This window comes from Alosa alosa, chromosome 19 (genome assembly GCF_017589495.1).
Source record: "Alosa alosa isolate M-15738 ecotype Scorff River chromosome 19, AALO_Geno_1.1, whole genome shotgun sequence".
Classification (NCBI taxonomy): Eukaryota; Metazoa; Chordata; class Actinopteri; order Clupeiformes; family Clupeidae; genus Alosa; species Alosa alosa.
This window is the reverse complement of record NC_063207.1, coordinates 29576364-29588371: the sequence shown is the minus strand read 5'-3', so window position 1 is coordinate 29588371 and position 12008 is coordinate 29576364. Positions and strand designations below refer to the sequence as shown.

Below are 12008 nucleotides of genomic sequence, written 5' to 3'. Positions count from 1 at the left end.
ACTATCTAACCTACGCCATCCGATATTACAGTGTACAGTACACCCAAACAACCTTAAACACTTTGTTATTCTCCCCTGAAGCCGTTACATAAGAGGCGAACATCTGCTTTTTCAGCATAGCAGGCCTCCTGTGTTGTGGGTGAAAAGACGAGGAGAGAAGAGATGAATGAGTAGATTCTACCTGCTTTAAAGCACAGGGCTCATTGAGAGACACATCCATCAAGGAGACAGCCTCCATTTGAACCCCAGCAGCACCAGAGCGCTTTAGTTTGGAGTGCTCATCTTCCTCTTCCTCTTCCTCTGCTTCTGCGCCAACACAGCCAGATATTTCCACTGTTCTGCGTCCTCTCACACTTTCTCTTGCTCTGTCTATTTCCGTCACTCTGTTTATCTCAATCTCGGTTTCTGTTCTGTTTCTACCTCTTTCTCGCTCTTTCTCTATCTCTCCCTTTCTCTCTCTCTCTGTGTTTCTATCCCTCAATATTTCCCTCTCTCTAATACCTTTCTCTTTCTGTCTCCATTATGGTTGAATAAAGGGGTTTAACAGCAAACACCAACATCTCTCCAGCATTTCTTGTCTTTCTTTATCAGACTCTCCTCTACTGTACAGGTAGAAAGCGCATACACACTTCATTCTGTGCCACCTCACTGCTGCTCTATCTCTCTTCTCTCTCTCTCTCTCTCTCTCTCTCTCTCTCTCTCTCTCTCTCTCTCTATCTCTGTGCTGTAAGTGCTCCTGGAAGTGCTGCTCCTGTGGCTGTTGTGTCTCTGCTGCCTTCTCACGTGTCTTCCCAGCCTCACCATACCCCAACCCTAACTCCTCAAGGGGACACTTTTTCCCCTCCTCTGAGCCAGCCTGTCTAAAAGCAGCAATGAACAGGGAGATAGATGGGAGAGGGGAGAGAGAGAGAGAGAGAGAGAGAGAGAGAGAGAGAGATGGCCAAAATGAAAAGGAGAGAGAGCCGGGAGTGATGGGCTGCGGCTCCACTTTGGGCTCCAGCCATTCCTCGTGATCATTCGCGCCGCTGTGGCCAACGTGAGGAGCATCCATCCATCAACGCTCCGACACACACACACACACACACACACACACACACACACACAGGTCCAGCCTCACATGATACACTTCTCCTGCTAAAACACTCAGAGAGCCATCTAGCCTTGCCTTTAGGGGTGGGGGCAGACGGGGTGCACAACAATGTAACCCCCCCCACACACACACCCATACACACGCACACACACACACACTTAAAGATATTCCAAGGGGCAGTTTGGGATACACTCCTGCCATCTGCAGAAACACTTTGTGCAACACATCCATCCTTTGATTCCCCTAAAGCACTTCGGCAAAGAAAAAAAGACATTTTTATGTGCAGCAGGCTCTTTTCAGCAGACCATTTAAAAAAATTGCCAGTGTTATTGTACAGTGTGTGTGTGTGTGTGTGTGTGTGTGTGTGTGTGTTTATAATGGGGAGCCACCCTCTGTGAGTCAGATGAGGTTAGCGTCTAGCGGTTAGCACCATGACTGCCGGTATGTTTCTGTTGCGATCAGGGGTAGTGATTGGTCACTGGCTTGGCAGCGGGTGAGAGCAAGAGAGGATAGAGAGGACTGGAGAGGACAGGAGATCAGAGCATAGCCGTGGAGTGGAGAGGAGCTGGGGAGAAACAAGAGGGGAGGAGCTTTGGGCCTACCTGCGGCCTGCTGGCACTGGCTGCGGTCAGGGTAGGTGAAGTGGTCGTGGCAGCTCTGGGACTGGCAGGCGCAGCCGTCGGCTGTCAGGTTGCAGCCAGAGAAGGAGCAGGCTGGGTTGGTCAGTCCCACAAACTTCTCCCTGTGCCTTTCACGGTGCTCACGGTCATGCCGTCTCCCCTCTGGAGCAGGACATGAGAGAGTGGAGAGAGAGAGAGAGAGAGAGGAGAGAGAGAGAGAGAGAGAGAGAGAGAGAGAGAGGAGAGCGAGAGAGAGAGGAGAGAGAGAGAACAGGGAGAGTGTAAGAAAGAGAGAGGAGAGGGCGAATCAGAGGACAGAGAAATCAACAGGTGGTCAGACAAATAAACAACAATGGGAGAAAAGAAAACAAAGGAACAGTATAAAGTGCACGTTTAAAACTGAATAAAGAGGGTAAAGAGGTTACATTCATGCAGAAGTACAAAGTAATAGTCAGGCCTAACTTGCTCGTTATCTTCTGAATTGGTCGCACTCCTCCACCTAGGTGGCCCCAGTCTTACCTGACTTGGTGGCCCGGGCACAAGCCTCTTTGTCGGGGTAGGTAAAGGAGGTCAGGCACGAGTGTCGGGAGTCACAGACGCACTTTCCTCCTGTCCGGTCACAGCCACTGACCAACGGACAGTGCTCATCCTCCAGGCCTGCATCAGGGAACTCCGGCAAAGCTGCACCACAGAGAAAGAGAGTGAGAGAAAGGATGGACAATAAACAGAAAAGAGGGGAAAAACAGAGAGAGTAAGTAATGAAGTGATTGAGTGACTGAGCGAGAGAGAGAGAGAGAGAAGGTAACGGTTAAGTAGGGCATGTTAGAGACTGAGCAAGACAGCCTAATGGTTGAGTAGGGTATGAGCGTTTCCCTGGCAACTTTGTCTGTTTTGCCACCAGTGCTGTGCCATGTGGGTGCATCTCTGGGTGAGTGTGTTTAGCTTTGGTTCCACAGTGAGGGGCCCCCGCACCATCAGCAGGAAGCCCACCACTGCGCCCAACAAACACGCTATTGACAAACAGGGAGAGAGGGAGACGTTCACAATTGGACACACGATTATTACCTCTTTCTCTCTCTCTCTCTCTCTCTCTTTCTGTTACCCTCAGGTGCGACTATGTGACGACTGTAAGGCTGTGACTTCTCTCAATTTCCTGGCTTCTCCCATCTCTCTATTGGCTTGTGTAAACGTGGTAACTAAATAACTCATCTCCAAGCTGCTCCTTTACATGCCCAGTATCTCTCTCTCTCTCTCTCTCTCTCTCTCTCTCTCTTCTCTTCTCACTAAGCTGAGCTCTTCAGTTCATCATTTCTCCAAAGACAAGGAGAGCTCCACTTGAGGCGACATCTTGAGATGTTTGCCTGGGTCTGGGGTCAACTTCAAGAAGAGAAAATAAGCTCCAGGGGTGTAATTGGAAAACTTGAGAAAATAACTGTGAATGGAATAACCTTGACCTCCGGAACCACCTTCTTGGAGGATGGAGAATGGTTCTGAGCAAAAGTGGATGGTTCTTAGCAAAAGTGGTGAGGGGAGAAATTGAAAACAAAATAAATTGGCTCGAGTGGACCTATGGGAGTGTGGTCTTTGGAAGCTGCAGGAGACTGTGGAGACGCTTGCTCACATTCCTGAGGCTAAGGTCGTTCACATTGTCTACCACGAAAATCCATTCTTTACACACTCAGAAAGACACAGCTGAAGAGGGAAAAAACAACACACACACACACACACACACACAGATAAACATAAACTGAGGTGTCAAAACATGATTTTCTATGTTTGCCTTAAACGCACCCCCTCTAAGAGGTGATGGATTGCCTTGATGTTCATCCGGGGTGAGGAGGTCAAGTTTCTCAGGAGACTTTAAAAGTGCCAGTGACTCCACAAAGCTATGGTAATTTAAAACGGCAAACCAAAACGCTCCTAAGACCTCACTGTATGTTGCCTGCAGCAGAGTTCAGCTTAGCTATGAAGGAAACAGAGAAAGGGGATAGGGAGAGAGAGATGGGGAGGAGGGGGTAACAGTGTTGGGTATTATGAGGGATATTAACTCATTTAGTCCTGAAATTTCCCCTGGTGGAAAACGGTTCCTGTCAGTGATACACTGACCGCAGAGTTAGCTGGCTCTAGGCTGGCGGGTGAGGCGGGTGAGTGTCTGCTGGAGCACAAGTGGGCTTTTCACAAGCCCTAACACCTCAGAGCCTCGCCAACAACCTCCTGCTTATTTCCTGTCACCTCCAAATGATCCGCACCTCCAGAGTTTTTCCATCTGAAAAAAAAAACCTTCCTCAGGGGATATTTTTACTCTGCCCCAGAAAAGACGAGAGCCAGTGGGTCTAAAACAAGCTTTGGAGCCTCGTACTGGACCTACGGGTTCAGCCAGGCTAGACAAAGGCCTATTGGGGGGTGGGGTTGGGGGGAGGTCAGGTTTGTAATTAGCAGATGATTAATGAATTGCTTGTGGTAGCAGTAACAGTTGGCCTGTTGGACAGTGGTGGTGGTCTGGGTTCCAAGCCTGACCGCAGCTATGGTGGTGGCTGTTCCCAGAGGTGTGCTCTGATGCACTCGCTCACTCAACCCAGGAGTCAGCCTGTCTTGGCATTCGGGTCAGAGATGAGAGAACTGACCCCGGGACTGTGACCCATGACTGATAGCAATGCTAAAAAGGAAGTCTTTGAAACATTAGATAATGTTGGCCAGCTAGCCCTGAGGAAGGAGAAGTGGATGGACAAGCATTGTGTTCTCCCTTTAAATCAGCAGCATGGAAAGGAAGCTTCTGGTATGTTAAGTGTTCTGGTAAAGAGGGGCAGCCAGCTTCACAGAGACGCATGGGGATGTCCGTGTCAGGGTGACAGACAGCTCTGTACAACAACAAAGTGGCGCGAGGTCAAAGCGTTTAGTATGATGCTGTTAAGTATGCTGACAAAATATAGCACACTCGGGTTCCAACCTGACACCTGAGTATGGGACTTAGGTATGGTCAGAATAGGGTAGGGGACTTGGGTATGGTCAGAATAGGGTATGGGTCTTGGGTATGGTCAGAACAGAGTATGGATCTAGGGTATGGGACTTGGGTATGGTCTTGGGTATGGTCAGAACAGGGTATGGGTCTTGGGTATGGAACTTGGGTATGGTCTTGAGGATGGTCAGAAACAGGTATGGGACTTCAACTCCTGTTCATTACAACCAACCAACAAGCACCTGTTGCATGGCACTCTGCACAGAGAGACTATCTTCACCCTTGACTGGGGAATTGTACTGTGTATTGTTCCATGGACAGAGTGGTTCCTTCCTGAATCTGATAAGGCAGAGGAGACACAGCGGCCTTATGACTGTAACTGCAATCTAATCAGTTTGTACTTAGAGGCCTGGAACTAATGCATTAAGCCAGCACAGTCCTGGGAGGCTTTTTTCCATTTGACAGACAGACCGTGTGGTGTATTATATAGTTTTCCCATAATCCCTTTCTTCTTGGACTCAGAGTTTTCTGTGTCAGAGTGACTGACATGTGAAAGACAATGCACACATTCAACAATCACAATCATGAAAACAATCTTTGTCCTATTGTTTGTTCAAGTTGAACTTTGGTTTCCGCAGACCTCTAATCTAATGAAAGCGCTTCCAAATCCCATTACAGCTCTATTGACAATTGGCAGCCGAACGGCTGCATTCTGATCACCATTCCCATTCTGACAACATCCAAACAGCTGTGTTCACATACTGACTACTGTTCACTTTTCCACTGCATATCAGACAAATCTGTTATGTAATGTTACATCTCTAATCACTCTAAACATAATAGGGGGCAATGATGTCACAAAATTACAGCAAGTCAGTAATAGTCTATTTTTTCTCCCCAATCAGGATTACTTCCAGAACTCAGATCTTCAGAAGCAAATGGGAAAGTGAGACAGAAATGGAGATATTCACAAGCTGCCTGAGGGAAGAAAGATTGGCATATTAATAGCAAGTAGACTTCAAATCAGGCTCATTATGAAAACCCTATTACGCTGCACACCATCCAGATGGAGGCTGAATATAAATGACTTCACTTTTCTAACGAGCTTCCTGGTGAGCAAGGTAATGACTGTGCGACATCCTCGGCTCTGATGATGATGAAGTTACATGCGCTTTAAATAAATTCTCCAGCCTACAGTATGCCCGGCCATGCTGATGACGACTGTCCCTTACTAATGCACCCAGCTCACTACCTCACTCACTCATACTATGCACCTTATTACCGACAACTATTTTCTATCCAAGCCATCTGAGTAGGAACTGGCATAAGCTCTTGAGTAAATCAAGGAGAACAGAGAGAGAGAGAGAGAGAGAGAGAGAATGTGAAAAAGAGTGAGAGTGTACATAAGAGAGAGAGAGAGACAGAGAGAAAGAGAGAGAGATGATAGAGGGAAGTTGAACAGAGGGTATAACAGAACATGAGTCAAAAATCAGATTCCTACCAAGCCAACCGTACGCCGTCTTTCCTAAAAAATACCTGATTGCAATCCTAATCACTTAAAGGCGCTAGGCACATGCAGGAAATCGTACATCACACTTGGTCCTTGTGCACGCCACACACACTCTCTCACACACACACACACACACACACACACACACACACACACACACACACACACACACACACACACACACACACACACACACACACACACACACACACACACACACATGCTTATACTCGAACACATCCCCACACTAGTGAGGTGTTGATTTAGACCCACTGCTGGCCTTGGTAGGAGACCCCCACAGACTCTCTCCAGGGCCCTCTGGGCCTCACCACTGGGGGCATGGCTCAATCACGCACGCTATTAACTCGGTGGGAGCCCTATCAAAGCTGTCTGTTCTCCCGATGCAGAGGGTGGTAGTGGAGGCACCCGAATCTGCATATACACAAAGCTCAGAAAGAGAGAGAGAGAGAGAGAGAGAGTGTGTGTGTATGAGAAAGAGAGGTGCATACAAGGTTTGGTGGGCTGGTTTGGGTGTTATCCCTCTGGACCCCACATGCAGGCAAAAGAGGGCCAGATAATTTTAGATCTGGAAACTGTGAGAGGCCCACTTCTGTTTCTTCTCACCTCTTTAGACTCCAGTCTCTACCAATCAGCATGTCTGGATCAAGAGAAAGTCCAGGTGAACACAGCCATTTGTAGAGACGCTTTGTCAGACTTCAAAGTCAGAGACCCAAACTCAGTCTGATCTATCTTAACAGGCCAGGCTAAAAAATAATCACAAGAATCTCCCAGCCTGAACAAGCATCACACATAGAAAGCACTTATAGTCACTCACTAAATTTACTCTTTCGTCAAGTTTGAGGTAGCCTACTGAAAAGTCTTTGCGCATAAGCTTGCGCCTTTCCAGGACAATTTTGAAGACAACGCGCGTCATAACCATGTAAGAAAAGATTGCTGGTATTTCACTTGAGGGACTCAGAACGAGGGAAATTCACTCCGAAGAAAATCTACCCAGAGTGGAACCACTCAACAACCAGAGGAAACCCGTTAAAACATGGCAGTTTCTACAAGAGCGGCGGTTGAATCCAAGAACGTGAAGGGGAGCATTACGAATCCAGTTAGATTGTGTAAGCACATAATAGCAAAACACATTTTCCCCATGAAGGGGAATCTGCTCTGGTGCTCCAGGGATGCGAAGAAGCATGTGCCATTAAATGGCTTGTTCGCCCACAAGCTGCGTGACAGTAAACAGCACGAGCGTGTTTATTGAGAGCAAATGTAATTCTGACAGCTTTTCTGTCTTAAAGTAATGACTTCCTCAGAGACATGTTATGCCCCAGTCTTCCGGGGATGAGCTAGAGTAAAAGTGACTTTTGGCTCGTCGCCAGACCCATTGTCACGCTGGCGCTGCGAGAGACTTGGGGGCTTAGGAGAGGAGGCGAACGACGGAGGGAACACAGCCTGACATCAGGTTCTCACTTGGCAGTCAAGTAGTACTTCAACCCGTAGCTGCTCGCCTCGAACCCTTCCAACTACAGAGGTAACACACACACACACACACACACAGCGAATTCAATGGAACCATGAGCTCAGCTGGCGCGCGGCTATGCAGATATGCCAAATTGGAAATGACATCCTGCACTGTTGTAAGAGAAACGCTAATTCACTTTTCTCGCTTGAACTGCTCCCTTTCTGTCACCTAAAATATAAAGACGATGTTTGAATTTCGAGACAAAAAAATATTATTCAAAACCTCGGGGACCTCCCCTCAAAATATACATATGACCCCCAATCCTGGAAATATTAACTGAAAGTGAACAGACCACATTTTATTCTGGATGGTTCACCAACCTTTACAAACTCCAACTTCGGCATCAGGATTGCGGGTATTTACAAGCCCTGTCTGGTTGACATAGGCGCAGGTCAGTCCCAAAGCACAATAACCCAGTGCCCAATCTTGACCACCACAGAGTTCCCATTCCAGCCGGGTACACTGATCGCAGCATCCGCACGGATCTTTGGCCAGAGTCCGACCGCTCTCGCAGGCACGCGGTGCTTTGAACGGGCATGTCCGGAGATCACATGGCGTGCATTCATAAGCCATCAACACATGCGCTAAAAGTGAGATGTTCAGGAAAAAGAGCAAGCACCTCGGATACATTCTGAGCGGTTTGCGATAGCGCTGTCCTTTTCCAGTGGGAAGTTCTTCTTGTACGTCTGTGTGTGTGTGTGTGTGTGTGTGTGTTGGCTCCGTTGGTCCCTCTACAAGTGCCACATGAAACTCCCAAGCCTAGAAAGGATGCCAACCCAAACTTCTAAAGAAATCCCGTGTACAGTTTCAGCTCTCAAAACATACAAGAAATCCCAGTTGACACTGACAAACAATCCGTAAAAATCCTCAGGGACAGACCAAAAAAGACAAAATCGTTCCCCGATGTTCCCTAATGTTTCTCCGTATCCTCACTGAATTTTTGATTATGTGTCAGTATCCTTTGTCAAAGTTTGATGTATCCAACAGTCTACAGAGAAACAGGAAAAGACTAGAAAACGTGGAGACTGCGGAGGTCCGTGTTGATATCGCGGCGTGCGGCTATCTGTGAGACACGGGGATGGAATCTGAAACCCAAGTTGACAGTACAGGGATAGAAAGCAAGGGCACCCCTTCCCTTTGACTGACAGCCGCGCTGGCCACTCACAAGTTGAAACCAGAGGGAGTGAGGTAACGCCCTCTTGTCTTGATTTTGGATACCGGAGCTGGTAATTTTATTGCGCAATTCACTTCCCTGAAAACGTAACCATTTATCCAATCTAGTAATAGTGTTCCATAGCCCTCTCTCTTCCCCTCTTTGTGTTATTCTATCTGACTAGTGCTGTGTCCGTTCAAACATGCCATTCCCAGGGGCGCAGGAGGCACGGGGGACGTGGGGGATATAGAGTAGAGTATAATTTATTTATCCCGAGGGAAATTAAGGTGTCCAGTAGCATACATACATAAATACAGAATAGAAAAACACAAAGAAATTACACACATCATTGCACATATGTTCACCATACAGCACACGCTTACATACATCTAGCCAACGTCAGATCTCTCACACATACACACACACACACACACACACACACACACACACACAGACACACACACACACACACACACACACACACACACACACAGCTGTGGTTGTGATGAGAAGAAAATAGTGGTTCATCACATGTGTCATAGCTGAGTGGTACATAGCAAGAGCAGCTAAAAAGAGTCAATAACTGGAAAAAGTGTTCAAGTGTCAGGTGTCTCAAAGTGTCACTATGTGCAGATGAGTGTGCAGGTGTGGGAAGGTTGATTATGCAGTCCAGTCACCTATGATGATCTCTTTCTGGGTGTCCTTCTGTGTGGTGTTGAACAACTGGATGGCCCTGGGGACAAAAGGACCTCCAGTAGCCTGTCTGTCTTGCATGGGATGGCACGGAATCTGTAGCTGAATCGCTTCTCTGGTTGTCAAAGACTGGGTGCAGGGGTGATTGTAATTGTCCATTATAGAGTCAAGTCTGATCAGTGTCCTCTTAGCTGGCAGTGGTAGTGAGAGTCTCCAGTTCTGTGCCAACAACAGACCCAGCTTTCCTCACCACCCTGTCAAGGCGTCCAGCATCTCTCTTCCCTAATGCTGCCTCCCAGCATGCCACAGCATAGGAAAGCACACTGGCCATGACAGACTGGTAGAACATCTGCAGGAGTCTGTTGCATACATTGAAGGATCTCAGCTTCCTCCGAAAGTAAAGCCTGCTCTGACCCTTCTTGTAGAGTGCTTGTGAGTTAGCAGACAAGTCAAGTTTATTGTCCTGATGTACCCCCAGGTACTTGTAAGTGCAGACTGTCTCCACTGTCTCCCCCTCAATTGAGACAGGCAGCAGGGGTGGGGTAGTACGTCTGAAATCAACCACCATTTCCTTGGTTTTGGTGGTGTTCAGCTGCAGCTGGTTGGTCCTGCACCCATATGTCCCAGTGCTGAAGAGACGGCTGTCGTCCCCCTCACTTTTGATAAGGAAAAAGCCTCATATACGCTAAATAAATAATAACCTATAGGGTTTGCGCTAACTATGTAAAACTCCCCATTAACAGCATCACATCACTAACCACAGCCATCTACAGTACTGTAAGACTGCACAATCTCATATTCACTCTGTTGGATATCTGAAGCCAGTTTGTCTACTAACAACCATCATTAGAGATGCTTTTCGTTTGGAGCGGCATACTGGTAGGCCATCAAAAGCATAACATTTTCGATTTGGTTTGAGATCTAATTTACTTTTGGACTGTTTGATTATATTGCTAAATGTTGGGACTGATGGGCACTGAACTCTGGGAGATATTTGATGGTTCACTGTTATGTTTCATCCAGTTGAAAAAGTGTCGGGATTTCCACCGCTGTTTATTGCGAGACAAGGCAGCCATTCATTGAATAGGGGTTGTGCTGTAATAGAAACCTTTTTGCGTAGCCAAGTAGCCTAAATTGAGTCATTGTTTAATTATGCATGATTTATTAAATTCGTAGGCTGGAATGCCTTAAGTCACGCAACAATTGCATTAAATGTAGTAGGCTTCAGCCTCTGGCAATTAGCTCAAAAGGGGCGGCAAGACAATGAGCTTGAGAACGTGTGTTGGAGACCCATGGTAGGAAAACGACTTTATTAATCCAACCAACAATATAATAAAAAATTAAGAAGAGGTGTTATTTCATTGACTTAAATCAAAGCCATGTCTTCTAGTGCTGGTGGACTGATGGCAATTGTTGGTATGGTATAGGCAAATATGGGAACCTGCCTTTATTTGTCCGGCTATAAATAGAATCAATCCCGGGCATAATTTGAGGATTTATGGTAGGCTATCTGCTCAACATGACATTAGCTGTTATGTTTATTGATAACAAACTCAACTAGCCTACTGATCAACTCGTTTTCACTAGCCTAACTATAATAGGCCTATCCAAAGTTTTTGTTCTAAGACATTTATTTCAAACATAATTTCAATACACAAATTAGATACTTCAGTTACCTTGGTGCATAAATCCCAGAGAGTAGGCTACCACACCCCAGAGTGATGGGCCTTTCTTACGCGTTCAGTGTGGGGTATAAACAAGCTGAGAATTTAGCGGTGTCACGTCTGGCTGTCACAGACATGGGGAGCTCTTTGAAGCTTGGGGTAATGTGGTACAGTTACTACAGTAACAGTATTTTATTTTACTTCTTATGTAATATATATTTTTTAAAAATGTATAAATGCTTTGTTTAAATGCTGTTGGAACAAATAGTAGTTGATTATAAAGGCAACTTTCTATTGCAATTTTCTGTGTGTTCTGGACTGGTAACTTGTTAAGCCAACATGTTCTAACATTGCATAAATATTAACTGCAGACACATAGCGGAGAGTTGATTTGGTTTATACCAGACAATTTAGGTACTGTAGGCCTAACTAGGCTATTTGATCATGTAGTCTATGTTTGGATCATAGGCATGATGATTCATTCATGGCTTCATAAAATATCAACATCATGTTGCTTTTAGAGTATTCTACCATTGGCCCAAGTAGCGTAAAATAAATCTAAAAAAATTAAATAAAAGTAGAATTGCACATAGCTAGAAGCTGGTCTGAACAATCAATGGTATTATCTTAATATTCTGGCAAGATTAAAATATGATGGTCGAAAGTGGGCCAGAGGTGGCGATCCGATATCTGGAAATCTGATCTCACTATGGGTTTGTGTTCACAATTTGGTCCCCCTCACTTTCAAAATATCTCCTGCGCCCCTGGCCATTCCTGTAGAAAACCCATAG

The 12008-nt window shown here is 46.3% G+C and overlaps 1 protein-coding gene across 3 annotated transcripts in view; it reads right to left on the bottom strand.

The window, feature by feature from the left end:
* LOC125312411 (cysteine-rich motor neuron 1 protein-like) overlaps window positions 1-8771 on the bottom strand; it is a 46107-nt gene extending 37336 nt beyond the window's left edge. For all 3 annotated transcript variants that reach the window (XM_048270945.1, XM_048270946.1, XM_048270947.1), the window contains exons 1-3: window positions 8028-8771; window positions 2230-2391; window positions 1693-1872 (exon numbers count right to left, since the gene is read on the bottom strand). In XM_048270945.1, coding sequence (XP_048126902.1) covers window positions 1693-1872; window positions 2230-2391; window positions 8028-8337 — 652 coding nt within the window. In that variant the 5' untranslated portion in view covers window positions 8338-8771. The remainder of the gene's footprint in view (window positions 1-1692; window positions 1873-2229; window positions 2392-8027) is intronic.
* Window positions 8772-12008: the final 3237 nt, after the last annotated feature.